The sequence below is a fragment of the Podarcis raffonei genome, chromosome 2 (assembly GCF_027172205.1).
Source record: "Podarcis raffonei isolate rPodRaf1 chromosome 2, rPodRaf1.pri, whole genome shotgun sequence".
In the NCBI taxonomy this organism is placed as follows: domain Eukaryota; kingdom Metazoa; phylum Chordata; class Lepidosauria; order Squamata; family Lacertidae; genus Podarcis; species Podarcis raffonei.
The window spans coordinates 49621230-49641175 of record NC_070603.1 but is presented as its reverse complement, the minus strand read 5'-3'; the positions used below and the strand labels follow the sequence as shown (position 1 = coordinate 49641175).

The following is a 19946-nucleotide window of genomic DNA, read 5'->3' as shown; positions in this document are numbered from 1 at the left end:
CACATACATCTGCCATTAGTAGGTTTTCATTTTGAAAATACTCGCACATGTATTTCCAGGGCTTTCCCTAGGTTTTTGTGGGGAGGTTTTGGGGGGGGGTGGAGGTAGAAATCTGAAAAAAATGCCAACACTACACAAAAAATGCAACAAGGATTTTTTTTCTAGTACTACCTGCCCAAGTCAATCAGCTATTTGCACATGTAATTTAAGTCACAGAATTCTTGCTTCTGACTGTATTGCAAGTAAAATAATGCCCCATGCAATGGGACCAAATGTGCATTAACCTCAGCACTGCAATTCTTTATTCCACCCCAAGCCTGGCTATATGTCTGACATTTTTTGCCTTATCTGGATTTGTTGGTAATCATTTTCCTTACCCCTGGAAAAGAATTCTAAAGTAGTGTATGTAGTCTACAGGAGAGCATAATAATTCACAAGTGCACAAGATCAAATAACACATACCATGTCAAATACACAAGACAAAAAGCCTCACCAGTATTCCCCCCCTACACCGCCACTTACATAGTAAATGTAACCACCTACAGAGCACCAATGCCCTAATATTCTTCTACTAACCCTATTAGACAGTGTCCATTTCTAGCTCCCACCTAACCACCTCACTTTCTACAAACACACACACTTTTATCAAGTCACTAATATCAAACTGTTTCTTTCCCTTTTCTTAAATTACTATGCTGGACAATATAAGCACGCAATAACTTGGTTTTACAGGATTGCTTGCGTAAGATTTGTGCAATACTATTCACACTTACTTAGGGACATGGGTGGCGCTGTGGGTTAAACCACAGAGCCTAGGACTTGCCTTTCAGAAGGTTGGCGGTTCAAATCCCCGCGATGGGGTGAGCTCCCGTTGCTCGGTCCCTGCTCCTGCCAACCTAGCAGTTCGAAAGTACGTCAAAGTGCAAGTAGATAAATAGGTACCGCTCCGGCAGGAAGGTAAACGGCATTTCCGTGTGCTGCTCTGGTTTGCCAGAAGCAGCTTAGTCATGCTGGCCACATGACCCAGAAGCTATACGCCGGCTCCCTCAGCCAATAAAGCGAGATGAGCACCGCAACCCCAGAGTCGGTCACGACTGGACCTAATGGTCAGGGGTCCCTTTACCTTTATTCACACTTACTTGGGAATAAGTCCCACTGAAGTCAGTATGACTTACTTCTGAGTAGAAATACATAGATCATACTGTTAGTCAATGTTAAAAAAACAACAACAAAAAAACACTGATTACTACAACCGCTGATCACAGCTATCCAAGCAAATTTTACCTAGCAATTAAAAAAATCCTGAAACTGTCTATGCCAGGGATGGCAAAGCTTCAGGCCAGTCCTAGACTGTGAAACCATTTTTACTGGCCTGCCACTATCTTCCAAAATCAGGATCGATCTTTTGACCTTTGAAAAATGTCTCTTCTCCTTCTGGCATGGTGCCTGAAGTGATGCGCAAGTAAAGTGGGAAGAGAGCTCCTTCCTGGTTTCCCGGGCTCCTAGGACCTTCTTACAATGGCACCAAACCAGAAGTAGAAACGCCACTTTTCAAAAATTAAAAAAAGATGCTCCGTTCTGGGCTTTCACCCCCATTGGAGCACTGGGGTAGAAAGGTGCACTGGGTGTGGTGTGTGCATGCTGTATGCACACAAGTGTAAGTGTACATTGGTCAGACCTATCACTGGCTGACATACAACCCTTGTAGGCTTGGCCAATCCTCAATGCACCTCTCTGGATATAAAAGGTTTGTCACACCTGGTTTAAGCAATCTTGTACAGTGGTACTTTGGTTGTCGAACTTAATCCGTTCCGGGAGTCTGTTTGACTCCCAGAACCGTTCGAAAACCAAGGTGTGGCTTCCAATTGGCTGCAGCAGCTTCCTGCACTCAGTCGGAAGCCGCGGAAGCCGTGTCGGATGTTCAGCTTCCCAAAAAAGTTCGCAAACCGGAACACTTCTGGGTTTGCGGCGTTCGGGAGCTGATTTGTTCAGGAGCCAAGCCATTCAACAACCAAGGTACCACTGAACTTGAATGTCTGAGACAAGTTACGTACTGCATCTGTACAAGTCAGACCTTCACTGCTAATCCTCCCAAGAGCATAAAAACAGAAATATATATCAATTAGAAAATATAACTTGGGTGTGGGGGTGAAGAAACACCAAAGCAAAATATAATCTGTAATTACATTAACACAAAAAATAAAAAACTCCTGGGAGTTTAATAGCCATATAATAGCCTTCCATATAAGGAAAAGCTCACCTAGTTACCTAGTTTCCCCACCCATTTCAACACTAAATTTCTATATCCACTTATTCAAAACCTTGGGGCTTTAAGTTTAAAATTTATTCTGAAAGCTAACAATGGTTTTTCAGGCATTTTCATCATGAAGTTAATACTGCAAATTTTTGCAAAGATCGTATGCAAATTGAAAAATAAGCTGGAAAGTACAATAGTGTGAATTACACAACTGCCAATGCAGAGGGAAAATATAGTGCAGGCACGAGATTATTGCAGTGATTTTTCAAAGTGAAAGAACATTTTAGTTTTAAATCAGTCCATGATTTAAGAGTCCTTTTGATTCTCTGTAATTTTGATCTTTTTAAACAGTTTTGAAAATTTCAAACTAGGTAGCTGGAACTGAGGGACGACACTGCATGCAACACTGAGAAAGTAAATGAAGAAATGGATAGCAAAGTTCATGCAGCGGAAAAAAAGTGATGCAGGTCTGTGCTGATTGCCTTGCTCATACATATTAGAAGACACTGACCTGGTAGAGAGGGAGGGTCCAATTTCATTCTTATCTTTCATATTTATAGCTGTCCTATCCAGTTCTTCCTCCTTGATTTTAACCTTCTTCCTTTCAGGTTGATCACTTCTCTGTTCAATTGCAGAAAGATGAACTTTGTTCACTGATACGGCCTGAAGTGTGGTTTTCAGAGCATCATCACTTGGTGTTGTCTCTTCCTTTTTCTGAGATAGCATACAAGAGATTTCACACTCAGAAGACCCCCTGCTACTTAAGTTGTATGAAATCACATCCCCTGGAGCCTTCTTGAGATTGAACGAATCTCTCATTAACTCTAGAGTAAAAAAAATATGAAACAAAACACACAATTGTTTTGGTCAAATAGGTTTGATTGACCTCCACCCCTTATCTATATTCATTCCTTTTTCATTAAAAGAAAATGCATTTTGGATCACCATGGCAAAATCTTAAGATTTCACAGTTTAACTACATTTTTGTTCCGTTTACTCAGAGCAACTGGAAGAAATATTTCAACATCCAGATACGAAAAACATTTTTTGTAACTTTTATATATCTACAATCATTAAGTCAATGTTCTGCTTGCAAAAGGAAAGCATAATATTGGATCAGAAAGAATTGTGTAAAACATTACCCCAAGCAAACTGGCACCGATTCTGGAGTAATGACATAGGCCTTGTTTTCATTGGTTAATTTTGCCATGATCAAGGATGCAAAGCATTCTGAGCAAAAGTGTTCTCTGAATGTTGCAAGATAGTAAAGCAATGTATTCATAGCAGGCCACAGGAAGCCCTCTTGTCTATAGCCGAGAATCAAATTAAGTTACCACACAATGTGGTAACATTTTTTATGGTGGCTGCACGTCAACTCAAAGCAAACAACTAGAAAGGTAAAAGGAATATTTACTTTTAAAAATGGTACAAATGTATCAAACTTAAGTGAAATTAAAAGTCAAGAGACAGGATAAATTGGAAGATTATTTCAATGTACATTAATATAACATTTTAGTTATTGATAAACTAGTATTATTCCTCCCCATGCTTGTGGATGGATCCAACTTATAGATTAGGCTGCTGGATTATATTATAAAGGTTGATAATTGAGTCAAAGGGCTAATATTTCTTGCAGCCATACAAGTATTGAACAGATGTAGTGCATTTATTATTTTATTAGTAAAATACATATTTGATAGGTCGTATTCAACTAAGTTTTATTCTGAGTAGACCCACTGGAAATAATGAACATAAAACTGTTGAATACCACTCAGTATCTCTAAAATACTATATACCACTGGGGCTGACCACAAAGGTTTCCAATGGTTTCCCAAATTTAATTTCTGTGAAACGAGAGTGGTGTGGCTACATTGTATACTTCTCCTGGTGGTGACGAATGCTTCCTGTTATTAGATAGCAATAGCATTAGTTTGTCTAATGTCCTTAATAAGGATCAGCAGCACATAGCTGACATCTCATTGTAAGCATAAGGTTACTGGGAGTAGTTGTCTCTCTAAATTTGTATTATGCCAGTCCCAGGGACAGCCATTTTCTATTATGCCATGCCCACTCCACAGCTATCATTTTGTGCTCACTAGCCCAAAAAAGTTGACAACTGCTGACATCATGTAATAACAAAAAACACCCTGTGATGCATCATGTTACACAAAATAAACTCGTTTTCTAAAAAATGTCAGACACTTCAATCTTTGCAATTAATCAAATCGCAAGTTCTTATTTTTTACATACATTAGAACAGAATAAAAGTCAGACATGTAACTAATTGATGCAGGTCCTTGAAAAACTCTTGGGCAAACACATACAACAGACCTCCTCATGAGCAGTGGGCTTTACTGCATTAATAACACTGCTTTATAACCACTACACAGCTGATTCCCAGCAAGGAAAGAGGATCAGGATGAAGAGAAACCTTTGAACAGAAGGTAACTGAGCATATGCCAAGGCCAAGAAACACTACGCTATCTAACCTCTCAGTTTTCCTACCAGCATTGATCAGCTTTATTGGATGGAGGCAAAAATACATAGCTGACACTGGTCACATTATGCCATAACATCACACCGGGGATGGGGGCAGGGAAGCTACCCAACACATAACAAACTTATTCCAGGATACCTGCAAAGCGCAAATTAAATCATATGGCTCTCCCCATTCACATACTATACATACAAAATAAGGGAACAGAAATTGTTACCTTCAGGTTGATACTTTATTCTCAATTCATCCAGCATCACACGCAAATTTATGCTCTCACTTTGAGAGGCCTCAAGTTGTCTTTCCTTTGCAAACAGCTTCCTTTCCATCTCCAAGACGCGTTGACTCTCAAACAGAGCCTTCATCCGCTGTAGCGACAATTCACTTTTCAAATTTTCTATCTCTTTTCTGCAAAATAAATTATCTGTATGAATACTGAAATACATAGTTGCATTAACATTAAGTTCCTAGTGTTCCTACCATTCCAGCCTTGAACTCACCACCTTTCAGTACCAGGAAAAAAATCCTCCTATCCCATTTATTCCAATAATGTGTGCATATTATTAAGATAAACTACAGATTGAGTAGCAGCAAACATTTGTAAAATAGATTACTAGTGGGCCAGAATACAATAGAATTAGCAGATCCATTTAGGAGTTACCTATGGTAAGATAAACAAGAATAGGTTCATGCTGCTGCCTTATTTGTGTCTTCCTTGCATGGATGTGGGGACATAAATGTGCAACTTAATATGATGGTTGGGCAGAGTTGGAAGGACACTGTGGAACAGGCTGTCTGTGTTACCATGTTTCTACAATTACTCCTATGTTTTTACTACCTGTCTGGAAAAGAGAATGGGGTTCTGACTAGTAAATTTGTCTCAGAATTATGAAACAATACTTAACTTTAACTAAATAGGTTTGGTTTATTTGTATTTATTATGTATCTCATTTATTTCCCATCTTTCCTCAAAGGACCGCAAGGTCTCGTATATGGTTCTCTTCCTCTACAATTTATTCTCACAAAACCCCTGTGAGGGAGGTTAGGCCGACAGACTGACTGACCCAAGATCACCCAGTGAGTTTCATGGCTAAGCAGAGATTTGAACGCTGGGCTCCTAGTTCCTACTCCACACTCAAACCACTAGACCAGACTCAGAATCAGGTTGTCAGTTTCTATAACCAGCTGTGAGGTTTTAATACTACATTTCTAATTCACAAGACTTACTCTGAATTCTCAAGTTTCATCTGAAGCAAATCGGTGTAATATCCATCTTCAGATTCTGCATATTCTGAAGTGCTTGAAAGTTTCAGCGCTTTTGAATTTTCAGACTTCTGGGAAGATAATTATTTTTTTAAAAAATGAGCTCTTTTCCTTTTGCCATTTCAGTCATCTGGGTTTGAATATTAATGGCAAAGAGGAAACTTTTTCACATAGACAACCCTGACAGAAGTGTATCTCATTCAAATGTAATAATAAATTATGATGAATATCAGCAGAGGAAGTTGCTATACCAAATTCTCATCCCACCTTGGTCTACTTCAGGGCCAAGCCAGACAGGCTTTGTATTGCCTGCTGAAGAGCTGAAGCATACCTTGCTGTTCAGTATTTTCTGGAATCACTACTGAAGGTGTTATCTACCAAGGGCTAAACTAAAGTAATAAATGGCAACCATTCAGCAATTCCTCAGCATGTCCCAAAATATGTTTTGGGTGTTAAATAATACCACGGGTGTTAAAATTTACAATGGACAGTTTGATCAATCTCTTCTTGCTCATACAAATAAGGTTGCCTTCTGTTCTCCAGTCAGAAATATGTGACACTGAGCATAACCAAGCATACAAGAATACAATTTTACTCCAGGCAACTGTACTTCATTTAAACCAGGACTCAGTCCTTGTACTTTTTCAGAAAGTGTTCAACCCTGGAGCACAAATAAAAGAGGATGCTAGAGAATATTATATACATCTTTAAACTCTAATTAGAACCTATTGAAATATATCTGAAATGAGAAGGGCTCAGAACCTGGACATGGAAGAAGTATCTTGCTAGGAATATGCACATACAAGTGGGGTCTCTTTTTACCATCACTTGTGACTGTAGGCTCCCAAGTGTGCATGGTAAATAGTTTTTAGGCTCCAAATAATGCTCCAAGGAGCTGGATCAACTCAACATCCAGATTATTTCAGTTATATTTAGATACAGTGGTACCTCAGGTTACAAACACCTCGGGTCACAAACACTTTGGGTTACAGACTCCGCTAACCCGGAAGTAGTACCTTGGGTTAAGAACTTTACCTCAGGATGAGAAGAGAAATCGTGTGCTGGCAGCGCAGCAGCGGAAGGAGGCCCCATTAGCTAAAGTGGTACCTCAGGTTAAGAATGGACCTCAGGAATGAATTAAGTTCATAACCAGAGGTACCACTGTAATTCTGTAAATGTAGTTTTTTCCATTTACTTCCTGGCATAAATACTTGTCATACAATTAGTAACATTCTGTTTCAATCAGATGCACAATGCATGCTCATTGTCAAGTCAGTGATCCAGATTACCTGGTTCTGTGCTTACTGTGCAATGTTTTCCAACACAGTTGTATGTGCTTCCTTACCCAATTACTAATACTTAAAAAAAAAACAAAAAAACAGAATTTTATTCTCCATGCATATACCATGGGCTTTTCCAATTGCTTCACTTTCATTAGAAGTTCTTCTATTTCACCATTCTTTTGTTGAAGCATGCTTTGCAAACGTTCCAGCTGATCATGCTCCCCTTGTGAACCTTTCATCCGCAGAAGAGCAGCCATCTGTAGCTACAAGATAAACCAAATATTGGGTTGGCACTTTTACAAATATTCTGTTACAGTACACATTAATGCAACTCAAGTCCCAGAACAGAATGACCAAGATTCAGAACTCCAAGACACTAGTTCTCTGAACTCAAAGAAGTTTTGAACTTGGTTTTCCCTCTGTACTCCATACCACATGTCAAATTGCTTTTGAAACTGATTGTTGGCTGAAAAGCTCTGTGTAATACATCATTGGTCTCAGCTGCTTAAAGTTATTGAAAATTCATTCGTGAATTTTTACCAGCCTCCATCATCTATTCAACAATAGCCATGCTATGAGCTGCTTGCTAGTAGCTGCTAGCTAATTTACCAGAACACAATGTTATCACTTTAAATTTCCTCCACTGCCCCTTCATTCCGTAGGCTTATTTCACCAAAGTTTATCCCTGAGAGGCATATCAAACTAATACTGAGCTGACTATGGCATTTGGAAGAACCCTACAAGCAGGAGTCTTCTAGTGTACAAACACTGTGATTTGTTTATAGTAAATTTAAGTAAAATGACATTTGATGCATTGTTGTCGGCCACTCTGAGCAAATTTGTAGAAAAGCAGCATGCGAACAGCAACTCAAAAGAACCCTTGTTTACGATCTCAAATTACACAACAACTACTAAAGGTCTTTATTGCTCAGCTTCTTAAACAATGCTCATTTCTCCAAGCTGAGTTTTTAGAACATTCCTCACATCTTAAATCACTTTTTAAAAAACCCAATTCTATCATTTATGTATATGAAAAATAAATGTCTCAGAGAGTACAGAACTCTAGCACACATACTTTTAATTCCTATCTTATAGTTTTTCAATTTCTAACAAAGGAAATGTTGACTTAATCATACCTTCAGTCTTTGCTGCTGTTCTCTAGTGAAAGAATACTGATTTTGTAGCAACTGATATTTTACTTTCATACTTATCAACTGACGCTCCATTTCTGCTCTACGGTCCTCTACCTACAACACATTAAGAAAAAAAAACTGTAGAGTTGGTTCCGGTATCATTTAAAATTTTATACTTTAGGAACTAATAGTAATGAAACCATAGTAATTTGTCTTTCACATTATCTTGTATGTTAGTGTCATTAGATATCTTTGCTTTATTAACCACCATGTCAACAGAAACATCTGTACCATTTGCATGAAGTACTGGCCAGATTACAGTGGTACCTCGGGTTACAGACGCTTCAGGTTACATATGCTTCAGGTTACAGACTCCACTAACCCAGAAATATTACCTCGGGTTAAGAACTTTGCTTCAGGATGAGAACAGAAATTGTGCTCTGGCGGTGCAGCAGCAGCAGGAGGCCCTATTAGCTAAAGTGGTGCTTCAGGTTAAGAACAGTTTCAGGTTAAGAACGGACCTCCGGAACGAATTAAGTACTTAACCCGAGGTACCACTGTAGTAGCAAAAGAATTAGTTGCCATGAAACCTGGCAGAAACATTTCTACAAGCATTTGAAGGAATACTTTATATTTAATATATGTAAAGTCATTAAGTAGTTATGTATTACCACCACCACAGAGATTTCATGCACCCAGGCATAAAAGTTCAACCCTTCAATTAAACACCAATATTTGTTAGAGCAATACACACTGACTCAGCCTACAATAATAATAATAATAATAATAATAAAGCATCCATCCATGATGTTCTAATTCTTTCTTTCAGATAGTGGTTCCTGCAGATCCAGCTCTGGGAGTTGGACAGGACACAACTCAAAGAGTTATTTCCTTACTAGGTGTTCTGAATTACTGCTGTTGTGCTACCTGTATTTATGGCCCTGGACTGTTCAGACTAACAGGAATCAGCATGTCCAACCTGCAGGCACTTGGCACACCAATTCAACATGTGGAAACACTTCAACAGAACTACTTCAACCAATCCAGAGGATTTTTGCAATGACATGGTCGTCTTGAAGTATTTCTACTATGAAAAGGCATTAAGCTCAATAACTGTAAAGTATAGTGAACTAAAATATTTGTTCCAAGTATTATTCTGACTTTAAATTGAACAAAAGATTCAAATACATTGGTCAGTTTTTGAAGTGAGCAAATGCAAGACGCCTGTATAACCACAAACATACTTTCTAAAAATCTTTGACATATATACTTTCCTGTCTTTTTTAAAAAATAATCTTATTAGGTTTTCAAGAATAACTAAATATATAATCAGGAAAAGTTATTACTGTATTGAATAAAGTATGCTGATACAGTTGCATTACACTATTATACTTCCCTCACCCAGCAAACTAACATACACAGAACCACTATAAGAAATAAACAAACTGAAATAAAAGTAAATACCCCTCCCTCATCCCCCACAGCCAACAGACCCTTTGATTCCAAGTGTCATAAGAATGGCCCACATATACATTTTCTGTTAACAAAAATAAGATGAGTACCTCAGCGAATAAGGAATTGCCTTTACTGGAAGGATCCAGGGCTTCTTGCCGTGCATGGTCAAGCTGAAGCTGAAGGTCTCTATTTACTTCATGAGCTTTCTAAAATTGAGTCAAGGAAAATCGTTAGATCTCCGTTACATTTTCACAACTAAATTTGTGTTGTAGTGTAACACATGCTCTTCTTGATTTGTGGAGTTCACTTTCAGGATCACTGTTGTGTTGTTTAATAGTTAATGCAATAAATCTGTCACCACCACTGCAAAGGCACACCCAAAGAGCCTGCTCTTAAGTCACATCTAAGGAAAATGAAAGAAAAACTGATGCGACTTCCCCCCTTCATGAGTGCAAAGCCACAAGAGGCTTCTCACCACTGCAAACAGCATTTGAATGTTACTGCAGCCATACAATGTCAAATATTCAACCTGGTGTCAGGCAGTATTTCAGCTAAAACTATCCAAACAGCCTTGGTTAGAAAATAAGCTTGCTGTTTCAGCATTAAATGTGTAGTGTTATTTTCACCATCACTATCGGTAGGAAGCATGATACGTCACCTCTAACGCGTTACAGTATGAAACAATATCTTTTTCTCTGTCTTCTCTCTCCTCTTCGAGACGTGCCAGTCGATTGGTCAGATTGCTGTTTCCAAGTTCTAGTTGCTCCTTGCTGTACTGAAGATCATGTAACCTGTCCTCAAGGTCTGCCTATCACAAAATTTAGATACCATATGAGTAATTTACTTGCTAATTGTATATTCTGGAATACAATTTTGCCTTTTCAATTATTTGTACAAGGCAAGGACTGCAACCTGAAGCAAAGATGAATATTAGTACTAGTGCATTTAAGGATATTAGACCATGATCAAATTTCTCTAGCAGGAAGGGTGATTTTATCTGTGGTTTATTATTCTTAAATACTTTATTCACACTAATTTGCTGCATACCTTTGCTTGTTCAAGTGCCACCAGCTCAAGTTGAAGATTGAGCACTTCTGAAGACATGGTTTCATGTACACGCTCTGACATCATGCGCAGTTCTTCTGTTTTAGAAGCAAGGACCTCCTTCAGATGGTCCACTTTGTGTTTCGACTGTTTCTCACTAAGAAGGGTTTCCTCTAGTTCAGATTTCAGTTTTTCCATCTTCAAAACAACACCCAGAGAAAACACCTTTTGAGTTCAGAGTCCTTTAAGCATGTCCCTCTACCCATTTATGAGCTGATTTTTCCAAATAGCATAATACATTCATTATTTATTACATTTATATCCACTCTCTTCCATCATGGAACTGAAGGCAGCATGCATACGGTTCCCAGGAGGTCTCCCATTCCCATCAATATTCTATCAATATATGATAAGGAAGCCATCCCTTCCTCAGTATTTGCCCAACTCAAGCACATCTGAACTACATAGGATTTTAAGATTATGATATATGCTGTCATTATAAAAACATTGTTCAGAATCCCAAACAAAAATACCATAATTCTATCATACACTATGTAATCATACACTTATAAGTGGCTAATTACCACGTTTAATAAGTGGCTCTTTATCACTCATCTATTCAAAACAGCTTTGTCAGCAACTGAATTATGTTTATAACACTTTTAAGATAGGCATTAATAATTGCTTTAAGGTATCACCTGCTGCACATAATACGTATTCTATCACCAACCTTATTCTTAAGTTCATTTGTTTCTTGTCCATGCATTCTTACTAGTTGTTCACGTAGTGTATCTAATTGTATATTTTGGTGTTGCTTAAGTGTTTCACATTCAAGGTTCATACTTTCTAGCATTCTGTTCTTAAGTTCTACTTCTCTCTGGAGAGTATATTTTTCTTGTTCAAAATTCTGAAAAATAAATTTCACATTTACAATGCAGGATAGAAAACTGTTTTTAAAAGGACCTTCCATTAAGTATGTGGTCAAAAGTATAGGCCTTAGCAAGGATGGAAAGGTCCCTGTACACACTTGGGTTTCCCAAACCTTCTTTTCTATTTCACCCACCAAAAGAGATCACCTGAGGTCCAAGAGTATGCACAAAGCACCACAAACACAGTGCACCCAGATGCAGGCAGATGAGGTACAGTTTTCATCATGTGGCAGGGATTGCTTTTTAAAAAATCAGGCTTATTTTATGTGAGACAAGGTATTGTTATGAAGAGTTTCATAGGCCACTGTGATGGCCTATGAGACATGCAAACGTGGAAGACTGGTCTTCCTTCTTGTCCACCCACCCATGCACACACAGCTACCCCAACTAAACATCAGGAACTAGGCTTATGGGAAGCTTGTGCTCCTTTCTCCCAACAGCAGATAACGAAAGAGGGACTTCAAAAACTAAACTTTGTTGCTGTACACATCTTATGCTGCCTACCTCTTCACAAGCATGCCTCACCACAGGCAGTATGTGCTGCCTTTAGCTTTAGCAGGCAGAAAATTGTCAGAGAATGTCTCATAGCTACTGTGTCATTAACAGATTTGCTTAATCCTATACATGACAGTGAGGTAGTGAGTAAAATCCAGGTGAGTAGGAGAGATATTTCCATTACTTGGCTTCCATCTTTCTCCCCCCATCCCAGCAGCACATTTCCCATGCATGTTTACCCAGAAGTGTGTCCCATTTACTTCCTCCCAAAGTGCATCGACCTGCAGCCAAACTCTTTTAAGAGCAAGAATCTTTTGTAGCAGTAGATAATTTGTACAGTATTTGATTTCATAAACTTCCATGTTTTGTTTAGTACACATAGTGCTGTATCCTGCAAATCCTCTTAAACAGATTTAGGCAGAGCCAGATGACCCTGTGAACTACCCTGCACATATCATTGGGAGTCCCAAGCAGCTCTCAATAGAACCAGGCTGCTAATGCTTCGCATCCAGTACCAGTACCACATTTTGTTCACTTCATGCTAAATAGCAGGATAGGGTACAGCTTGTTTTTTTAAAACAACAACAACAACAACCTGAAGTCACGTTTGTTGTTGAGGTACTACTAAAAGGCCTTGGCAAACCTGGAAGTTTTTTTCAATAGGTATTCTGTACATATTGATCCAGAAATAGGTCTGAGAAGTCTGGGTTTAATGAGGCTTCCACTCTAGCAACACGTTGGCTGCTCTTTCAATTATCTTATAGGTACAATAGCACTATGAGAGGATTGGATTTTATGGTTCGCTATCAAGCTCTGGCACAGTTTGCTAGATACTCTTCTTACATGTTAAATATTTTAAATTTAATGACTAACAGCTTTGGCATTCATGCTCCCATCAGTAGGTAGAGTGGAATCAATCCAGGCAGAGCAAATTTCTGTTGATTGTTTAAAAGCTCACCTCCGTTATGGTGACTATTTCATTCTGCAATTTATCTAGCTGATTCTGTAACAAGCTCTCGCTCTCCACCAGATCTAAACCATATTGTGCTGCCTTTCTTCTTTCCTCCTCGGCTTCTTTGAGCTGACGTCGGAGACGTGAAATTGTTTCTTGATCGGCCTCCATTTTCATTAAAACTCACACTGTACTGTATGTAAATGAAGGAAACAATTAACAATATTAAGCCTATTTTATTAATTCAGCTTTTACTGATAAGAGCGCTGATAAACTTGTGGTTTTAAACAAGAGGGCCATGCCATGGAGGCTACACGTGCCTAGCTCTTTAAGGAATAGACAACAAACTTCATCAGTCATACATGCTCAGCATTAAAAGGAAATGGTCTCTAGATTTAGGGACACACGCACAGGAGTTTTTAATCCAGAGCCAGAAGTCTTTTAATGATTGGGGACAGCGGAGAAACAGCCATCTGTTTGGCACTCATAGCTTGACACCAGATCAGATACTGACTAGCCCTTTAACAAAGTGAGAAAATGGGAAGGACATTTATCTACTGTAGTTAAAACATCAAGGGACCTTTAATCCCAAAGAGCAGGGGCAAGGCAGTGGAATGACAGGATGAGCACAAATACATGATTACCAGGTAGGTGGGCAACTGCATAAAACTGCACCTAACTGCATATAAAACAAGACAATATAATGCGGAAAATCGTTGTCCAAGCTAGAAGCACAATGCTGTTGCACTAACTAATTTGCACATTTTAACGCTTTTCATGTGGCACTGTTTGTAACTTTAAAACAGAAGGTTTCTCTCAGGGATGAGTACAACAGAAACTGCAAAGCTAAGTTTCCAGACTCGGGGCCAAACTAGCTGTTACTTTTACTGCATTGTTAGCAACAACAGCTGTCTGTTGCCCCCTCTGCTCACATCTTCCCCATCCCTAGTATTTAGTTTTTAAACTCAACCAGATATAGCTGCTAACCACAAGAGTATCTTTAATAATGGGACACAGAAAGAAGAAAAACGAAAGCTCTTTTTCCAAAGTATACTATCTAAGCAATGTGGTGGTTGGGGGTGGTTCCTGGGCAGACTGGCCTGATCAGGGGCAGAGGGGGTGGGCGCTGTGCACGGCCCTTATACACGGCTCTCATTACTATCAAATGGTGATGCACAAGTAAAGTGCATCCAGCCTGCAATTTCAGTTTCCGTGAATTGTAAAAGATGTTTTCTAACGTTAGCTGTTACTTACACAGTTACAGTGACAATAAGTGTCTTTATCCGCTTCAACTTGATTAGGCTAGGTAGCTTCCGTCTGCATTGTAATCTCCATGATAATCTCCATTTTGGGCTTTCAACAACTCCTATGCATTTTCAAAGTAGAAACTGAGTGATATTTTTGCTTGATAATCATGAAGTGTCACTAAAGAAGAAATATAGTATCAATACAAAACCAAGAGCTTTGTGATGGATTTTTAAAACTCAAGTAACAGCTTGAATTGCATTTTTTGTTATTGTTTGGAGCGGGGGAGGACTGGAGCAGGAACACAAAATCCCACTTTTAGACATTCACTATACATTAACAACAAACTTAAGTATACAGTCCTGAAAACAAAAAAACAAAAATAAATGTTTTCAATGTTATTCTATCTTGTAGATAAAAAACTAGTAACTCACCTTTAAGTGTATTCCATCTTAAGATATTGTAAACTAAAATTCAGTGACTTTTAATTAGCAAATAATCTACTTCTTTCTGCTCCAAAAAATCTTCAGCTTTTTCTATCACACTCACTGTTGCCTCCCAGAATAGGTAAAAATCACATGGTGAGATAATTGAAATGCAAATCCTTTTCAATCTACTTGGAGCAGCTGTTCACTATTTCCATGGCTGCCAAAGCCTACAAGCCTGTCAAAGAACAGTGGCTCTCTGTAACCAAGGCCAACATAGTTCTTGTCTCTCTTTGCGTTCCAATACAAGCCAAGCCACAATAATAATTAAGCAAGCGTCCCCCCCCCCATCATTGTTTACTAAGCTTTAATGAACTTTGGAGCTCAGCATATTAGATTCTTGGAAAGTTTACACCCAATTCCATTACGTAAAATTAACATTTTAAAAATTCTATGCTAACTATGTATAGTATACAATCAGGGCATTTCAACTGGTATCTTACTGTACACACTCTTCTACAGCTGATGACTTGGCAACAAAACACTCCTGCTATTTTACACTTCGAAGAGGAAACAGGAATAGAGAAAGGCATACGAGATAGATGCTTTTGCTTGTTTGTACATAGATGCCTACTCAAAATAAAAGAGTAAAATTAATAGTGATCAAGTTTTGTTGGGCTGTAGGTTATGACTTCCCTTATTAGGGGAGTGATAAACCGCTCTGGGTAGAAGACTATAAATACTCAACAAATAACATTTACAAAGCAATCCTAATCATGTTTACAGAGAAGTAAGCCCCATTATGCTCAATTTGCTTTACCCACTGTTTAGGATTGAGGACTTATTATAATGTAGTCTATCGCAATAAAACATTCAAAACTCACCTGAACCTGTGACTACTATCACAACAAGAATGGAAAGGAACTTGGAAAATCTAGGCTGTGACTCATCTTCATTGTACCACTTCAGATTAATGATTTCAGGGCCAGAAGGGAGACACAGAACAACTGTGCAGGGTTTTTTTCTTTTTCTCAGATATGTTTCAAGGAGAAGTCATATATAAAGAGCAAGTAAACTTTTTGCTCTCTCTACAACTATGCATGGTTTATTATTTTAATAACAAAGCAGAGATACAATCTATCCAGTTGCGCCTTAATTTTCACAATGTAATTTGGCCAAAAAAGGTGAGCATTAGATTTGAGTAAATACGGTATTACAGCTGATCACCTGCTACTGGGTAGATCCCTTTCCTTCCAACCCAGAACCTCTTATCTACAATTTATATGGAAGAGAAGAGGATGCCACCCTATAATTATATGTAGTTTTTATGGTTCCTCATATAAAACTAGGTGGCAAAATATAATCTAAGTTGCAATTACTCTACAAGTAATTATTAGGACCACATATAAAAACATGGGATAGCTGCCCAGAAAAGCCAATGACGCAACAATTTGGACTGAATTCTGATTTGAGCCATATGCATTATATCCATCCTATTTCCTTGAAGATAGCACAAAGGGCCACCTTAGAATCTGCTAGCAAGCACAAATTCAAGAGCTAAGACATACCGTATTTTTCGCCCTATAGGACGCACTTTTTCCCCTCCAAAAATGAAGGGGAAATGTGTGTGTGTCCTATGGGGCGAATGCAGGCTTTCGCTGAAGCCTGGAGAGCGAGAGGGGTCGGTGGGCACCGACCCCTCTCGCTCTCCAGGCTTCGCGGACCTCTCCGCAAGCAGCAGGAGCGCTCCCGCTGCTTGCGGAGAGTTGCCTGCATGCCGAAGCCTGCGCGCGCTGAGCTCAGCGCGCCCAGGCTTCGCGGACCTCTCCGCAAGCAGCAGGAGCGCTCCCGCTGCTTGCGGAGAGTTGCCAGCATGCCGAAGCCTGCGCGCGCTGAGATCAGCGCGCCCAGGCTTTGCGGACCTCTCCGCAAGCCGCGGGAGCCAGCGCTGGGCTCCCACCGCTTGCAGAGAGCTGCCTGTTTGGGGGTTGGGGTCGGGGGAAGCTCGGGCCTCCCCCGCCCCAGCCCCGCGCCTGGGGGGGGAAAATAATTTTTTCCCTTTATTTCCCCCCAAAAAACTAGGTGCGCCTTATGGGACGGTGCGTCCTATAGGGCGAAAAATACGGTAATACTTAGTAGTTCACAAATTCTGGGCAGCTTTCCTAGTCAGCCAAGTATTGGTGGTTGCCAGAAGCCTGCCCCTCATCCAAAGCCTTATTCCTATTCATGTGCTAAACCTCTGAAATACATGTTCTCAAGTATCATTCCCTGTTCTATTGTTTGGGGTGGGGGTTACAGCATTAAAAACCAAATTAAAAATAATGTAATTGCATTACATATAGCTACAGCCCTCTTTTTCAGCTAGGAGGTTGAGAGGAGGGTGGGAGTCATTCTCAGTTATGACGGATCAGTGTTTGGATGCCCAGTGTAATTTGCAGGCATGGCTCCTTCCCATCTCCAGCTAGAGCTAACCATGCTTGCTGAAAGAGGTTGTCTCCTCAGTTGCACTACATTTCAGAAGCCTTCATTTTCTGACCACTTCCATCAGGAGACCAAGGAGAGCAAATATTCCTTACCAATGCTTGCAAGCACTTAGGAGCTACTACACAGGCTCTCCAACACACCTTTTGTGACAAAGGCTGGAGGAGAGGGGATGGGAGGAAGAAAGCTAGCCTGACAGCTAAGCAATGGAGCCAAAGGCCTTCATCAGGCTATTTGGGCTTCAGGATTTCAACAAGCTATCTCTACCTACCTTCAGCAAAGTAAAAATAAGAGCAGAGCGAGAGAGCAAAAAAAGCCTGCCATGATGAAGTGCAGCCTCATAATTCCCCAACTTCATCGAAAGGCAAGTGGCTCAAGGCCGCACGGACTTTACTAGCCCAATACTGGAAAGAAGAAGGTGCCCCATCTAAAGAAGATTGGCAAGTTAAACTAATGGAATATGTTTATTGCATTAAACTGACGATGAAATTAAGAAGAAGAGAAGATAATGAATTTAAGGAAGAATGGAAAATGTTTATTGTATGCAGTGGTACCTCGGGTTACTTACGCTTCAGGTTACAGACTCTGCTAACCCAGAAATAGTGCTTCAGGTTAAGAACTTTGCTTCAGGATGAGAACAGAAATTGTGCTTTGGCAGCGCGGCGGCAGCAGGAGGCCCCATTAGCTAAAGTGGTGCTTCAGGTTAAGAACAGTTTCTGGTTAAGAACAGACCTCCGGAATGAATTAAGTACTTAACCTGAGGTACAACTGTATATACAGAGGCAATGTACACAGGTCAATATATTAGCAGGGTTTTAAGTTTACTTGTAATGTTATTATGAATGGATAATACATTATTTAAATATGTTATAAACTTAACCATTGACATGCACTATCTTGATAAATTATTGAACTAAGGAAGGGATTAGAGGGAAGTCAGTTTGTTTTGTTATTATTTTTTGTTATTTTGGGGAAATTAATAAAATATTATTAAAAAGAAAGGCAAGTGGCTCAGGCGCCACTCAAGAAAGCAAGTTGAGGAAAACCGAGTGGAGGAAAGGATAAGCGAGCAGAGATGTGAAAAAAGACAAGAGGGAAGAGCATCCCTGAGTTTCATTTGCTTTGAAGCAGCCTACGGGAGGAGAGCAGGTGGATCTCCCCGCTCCCCAGAACAGAGATACAATTGGGTCGGGGTGTTTCACCTCAACTCGCGCCACTGAAAACTCAAGAGCAGGACCATTTTAAAAAGCAGTTGGCGACCATAGCAAAAGGGTTTCCTAGAGAAAGGCAGAGAGAGGAGGAGGAGCGGGGGTGGTGGGAGAATCCTTCCTCTGATAATCCTTCCACATAGCAGCCCCTCTCTATAACCCCCACACCCGCCAAGCATTTCCCTCAGCAGAGAAACAGGAAAGCCAAACGGAAAGAAAGAGAAAATAAACTCCTCTCGCCCCCTCTCAATTGCCGCTCACCTGCGTCTCCTTGCAAACGTCCCCAGTTCCGGCTGCTGGGGAAGCAACAGAAAGATCCGCCTGGTCTCCAGTTTAAATTTCGGGCCCCCCCTCCGTCCCCGCGCGAGACGGCCCAAATCTCACGATACTTTATTGCTTTCCCTTTTGTGGGTTGGTCGGGGCAGGGGGGCGGGGCAGCCCAGCCCCAGATGCGCGCGCAGGTCCGGAAACCTCTCTGCGTTACGCATCTAGCGAGATGAGGCGCGCGGGCTCCGCAATAGCAAAAACGACGCGACGAAGGGGCTTCGCTCCCTACTCCCCAGCTAAGAGCAGGGAAATGTCCCGTTGAGCAGGCTCGGTAAGCAGCCGCCCGTGGCAGCTGCCGGCCCGTATTTGTAAATGGCTTCCCTATACTGTACATTACCTAAAAGACATCTCTCCGTAAAACAGCGGGCAAGCGCAGGAGATCAATAGGCAGGGCGCAAAAGTAGGTGAAATGTCGGGAACGGAATGGGATAGGGTTACAAAAGCTAATTTTACGAGCCGTGTATTAAGGAGCCGTTCTCTCCGGCGTCCTTTTCTTGTGGCAGGTTGAATGCTTCTGCCGTGAGAAATAGGCACCGGCGGCAGCTTCGCACGGAAGAACAGGCGCTTCCAGAGCCCTGCAAATACATAGCTGGCTGGGCGGAGTCGCCATTTTCAAAGTTCTTCATTTTACGACATCCTTTTCCCTACCTTTTTACTTCCCGTCATCCCTTTTTCCTTCGTAAAGACTGGCGGGAGTAAGCAGCTGGCGATACAGTGCTGCTGCTTTCTCCTATAGACCGACGACTCCTGCTCTGTCTTGTTTTGTTACTAAGTCCGTCGCAAGTGTTAGAATCATAAAGGCTCATCAGATCGGCTGTCCGTTTCCACTATTTTTATTCTTTCAAGCAGCTCAGTCCCCAACACCTCTTTCTTCACAAAAGACTTCTGTCCGTTTACTTTCTAGCATTCAGCATGCTTCACATCTATGGAGCAAGTAGACTTGAAGTGGAGAAAC

At 40.4% G+C, this 19946-nt stretch overlaps 2 protein-coding genes across 5 annotated transcripts in view; both read right to left on the bottom strand.

The window, feature by feature from the left end:
* DOCK2 (dedicator of cytokinesis 2) overlaps positions 1–2858 on the bottom strand; it is a 263188-nt gene extending 260330 nt beyond the window's left edge. Inside the window, exon 1 of the mRNA XM_053376513.1 lies at positions 2769–2858. Within this exon, the coding sequence (XP_053232488.1) occupies positions 2769–2796 (28 nt within the window). The 5' untranslated portion in view covers positions 2797–2858. The remainder of the gene's footprint in view (positions 1–2768) is intronic.
* SPDL1 (spindle apparatus coiled-coil protein 1) lies at positions 1228–19082 on the bottom strand. Of its 4 annotated transcripts, XM_053376515.1 has the most exons (13): positions 18926–19082; positions 15860–15982; positions 14560–14671; positions 13312–13498; positions 11660–11836; positions 10933–11127; positions 10544–10693; positions 9993–10091; positions 8434–8544; positions 7420–7560; positions 5979–6085; positions 4972–5159; positions 1228–3081 (listed from the first exon to the last, which is right to left on the bottom strand). In XM_053376515.1, the coding sequence occupies exons 4-13, from the start codon at positions 13480–13482 to the stop codon at positions 2564–2566; spliced, it is 1857 nt and encodes a 618-aa protein (XP_053232490.1). In that variant the 5' UTR covers positions 13483–13498; positions 14560–14671; positions 15860–15982; positions 18926–19082; the 3' UTR covers positions 1228–2563. The 4 variants fall into 4 exon arrangements, with proteins under 4 accessions (XP_053232490.1, XP_053232491.1, XP_053232489.1 ...); XM_053376516.1 differs by lacking the exon at positions 15860–15982 and having other exon boundaries at positions 14560–14730; XM_053376514.1 differs by lacking the exon at positions 15860–15982.
* Between the last annotated feature and the right edge of the window lie 864 nt (positions 19083–19946).

What these genes read in the sequence shown, in the direction of transcription:
- SPDL1 (XM_053376515.1), bottom strand. Translation starts at nt 13,482, where the DNA reads ATGAAAATGGAGGCCGATCAAGAAACAATTTCACGTCTCCGACGTCAG. An exon ending in AAATAGTCACCATAACGGAG is followed by an intron (nt 11,837 to 13,311) that starts GTGAGCTTTTAA and finishes TTTATTTTTCAG; the next exon opens with AATTTTGAACAAGAAAAATA. An exon ending in GCAATTCCTTATTCGCTGAG is followed by an intron (nt 8,545 to 9,992) that starts GTACTCATCTTA and finishes AATGTGTTGTAG; the next exon opens with GTAGAGGACCGTAGAGCAGA.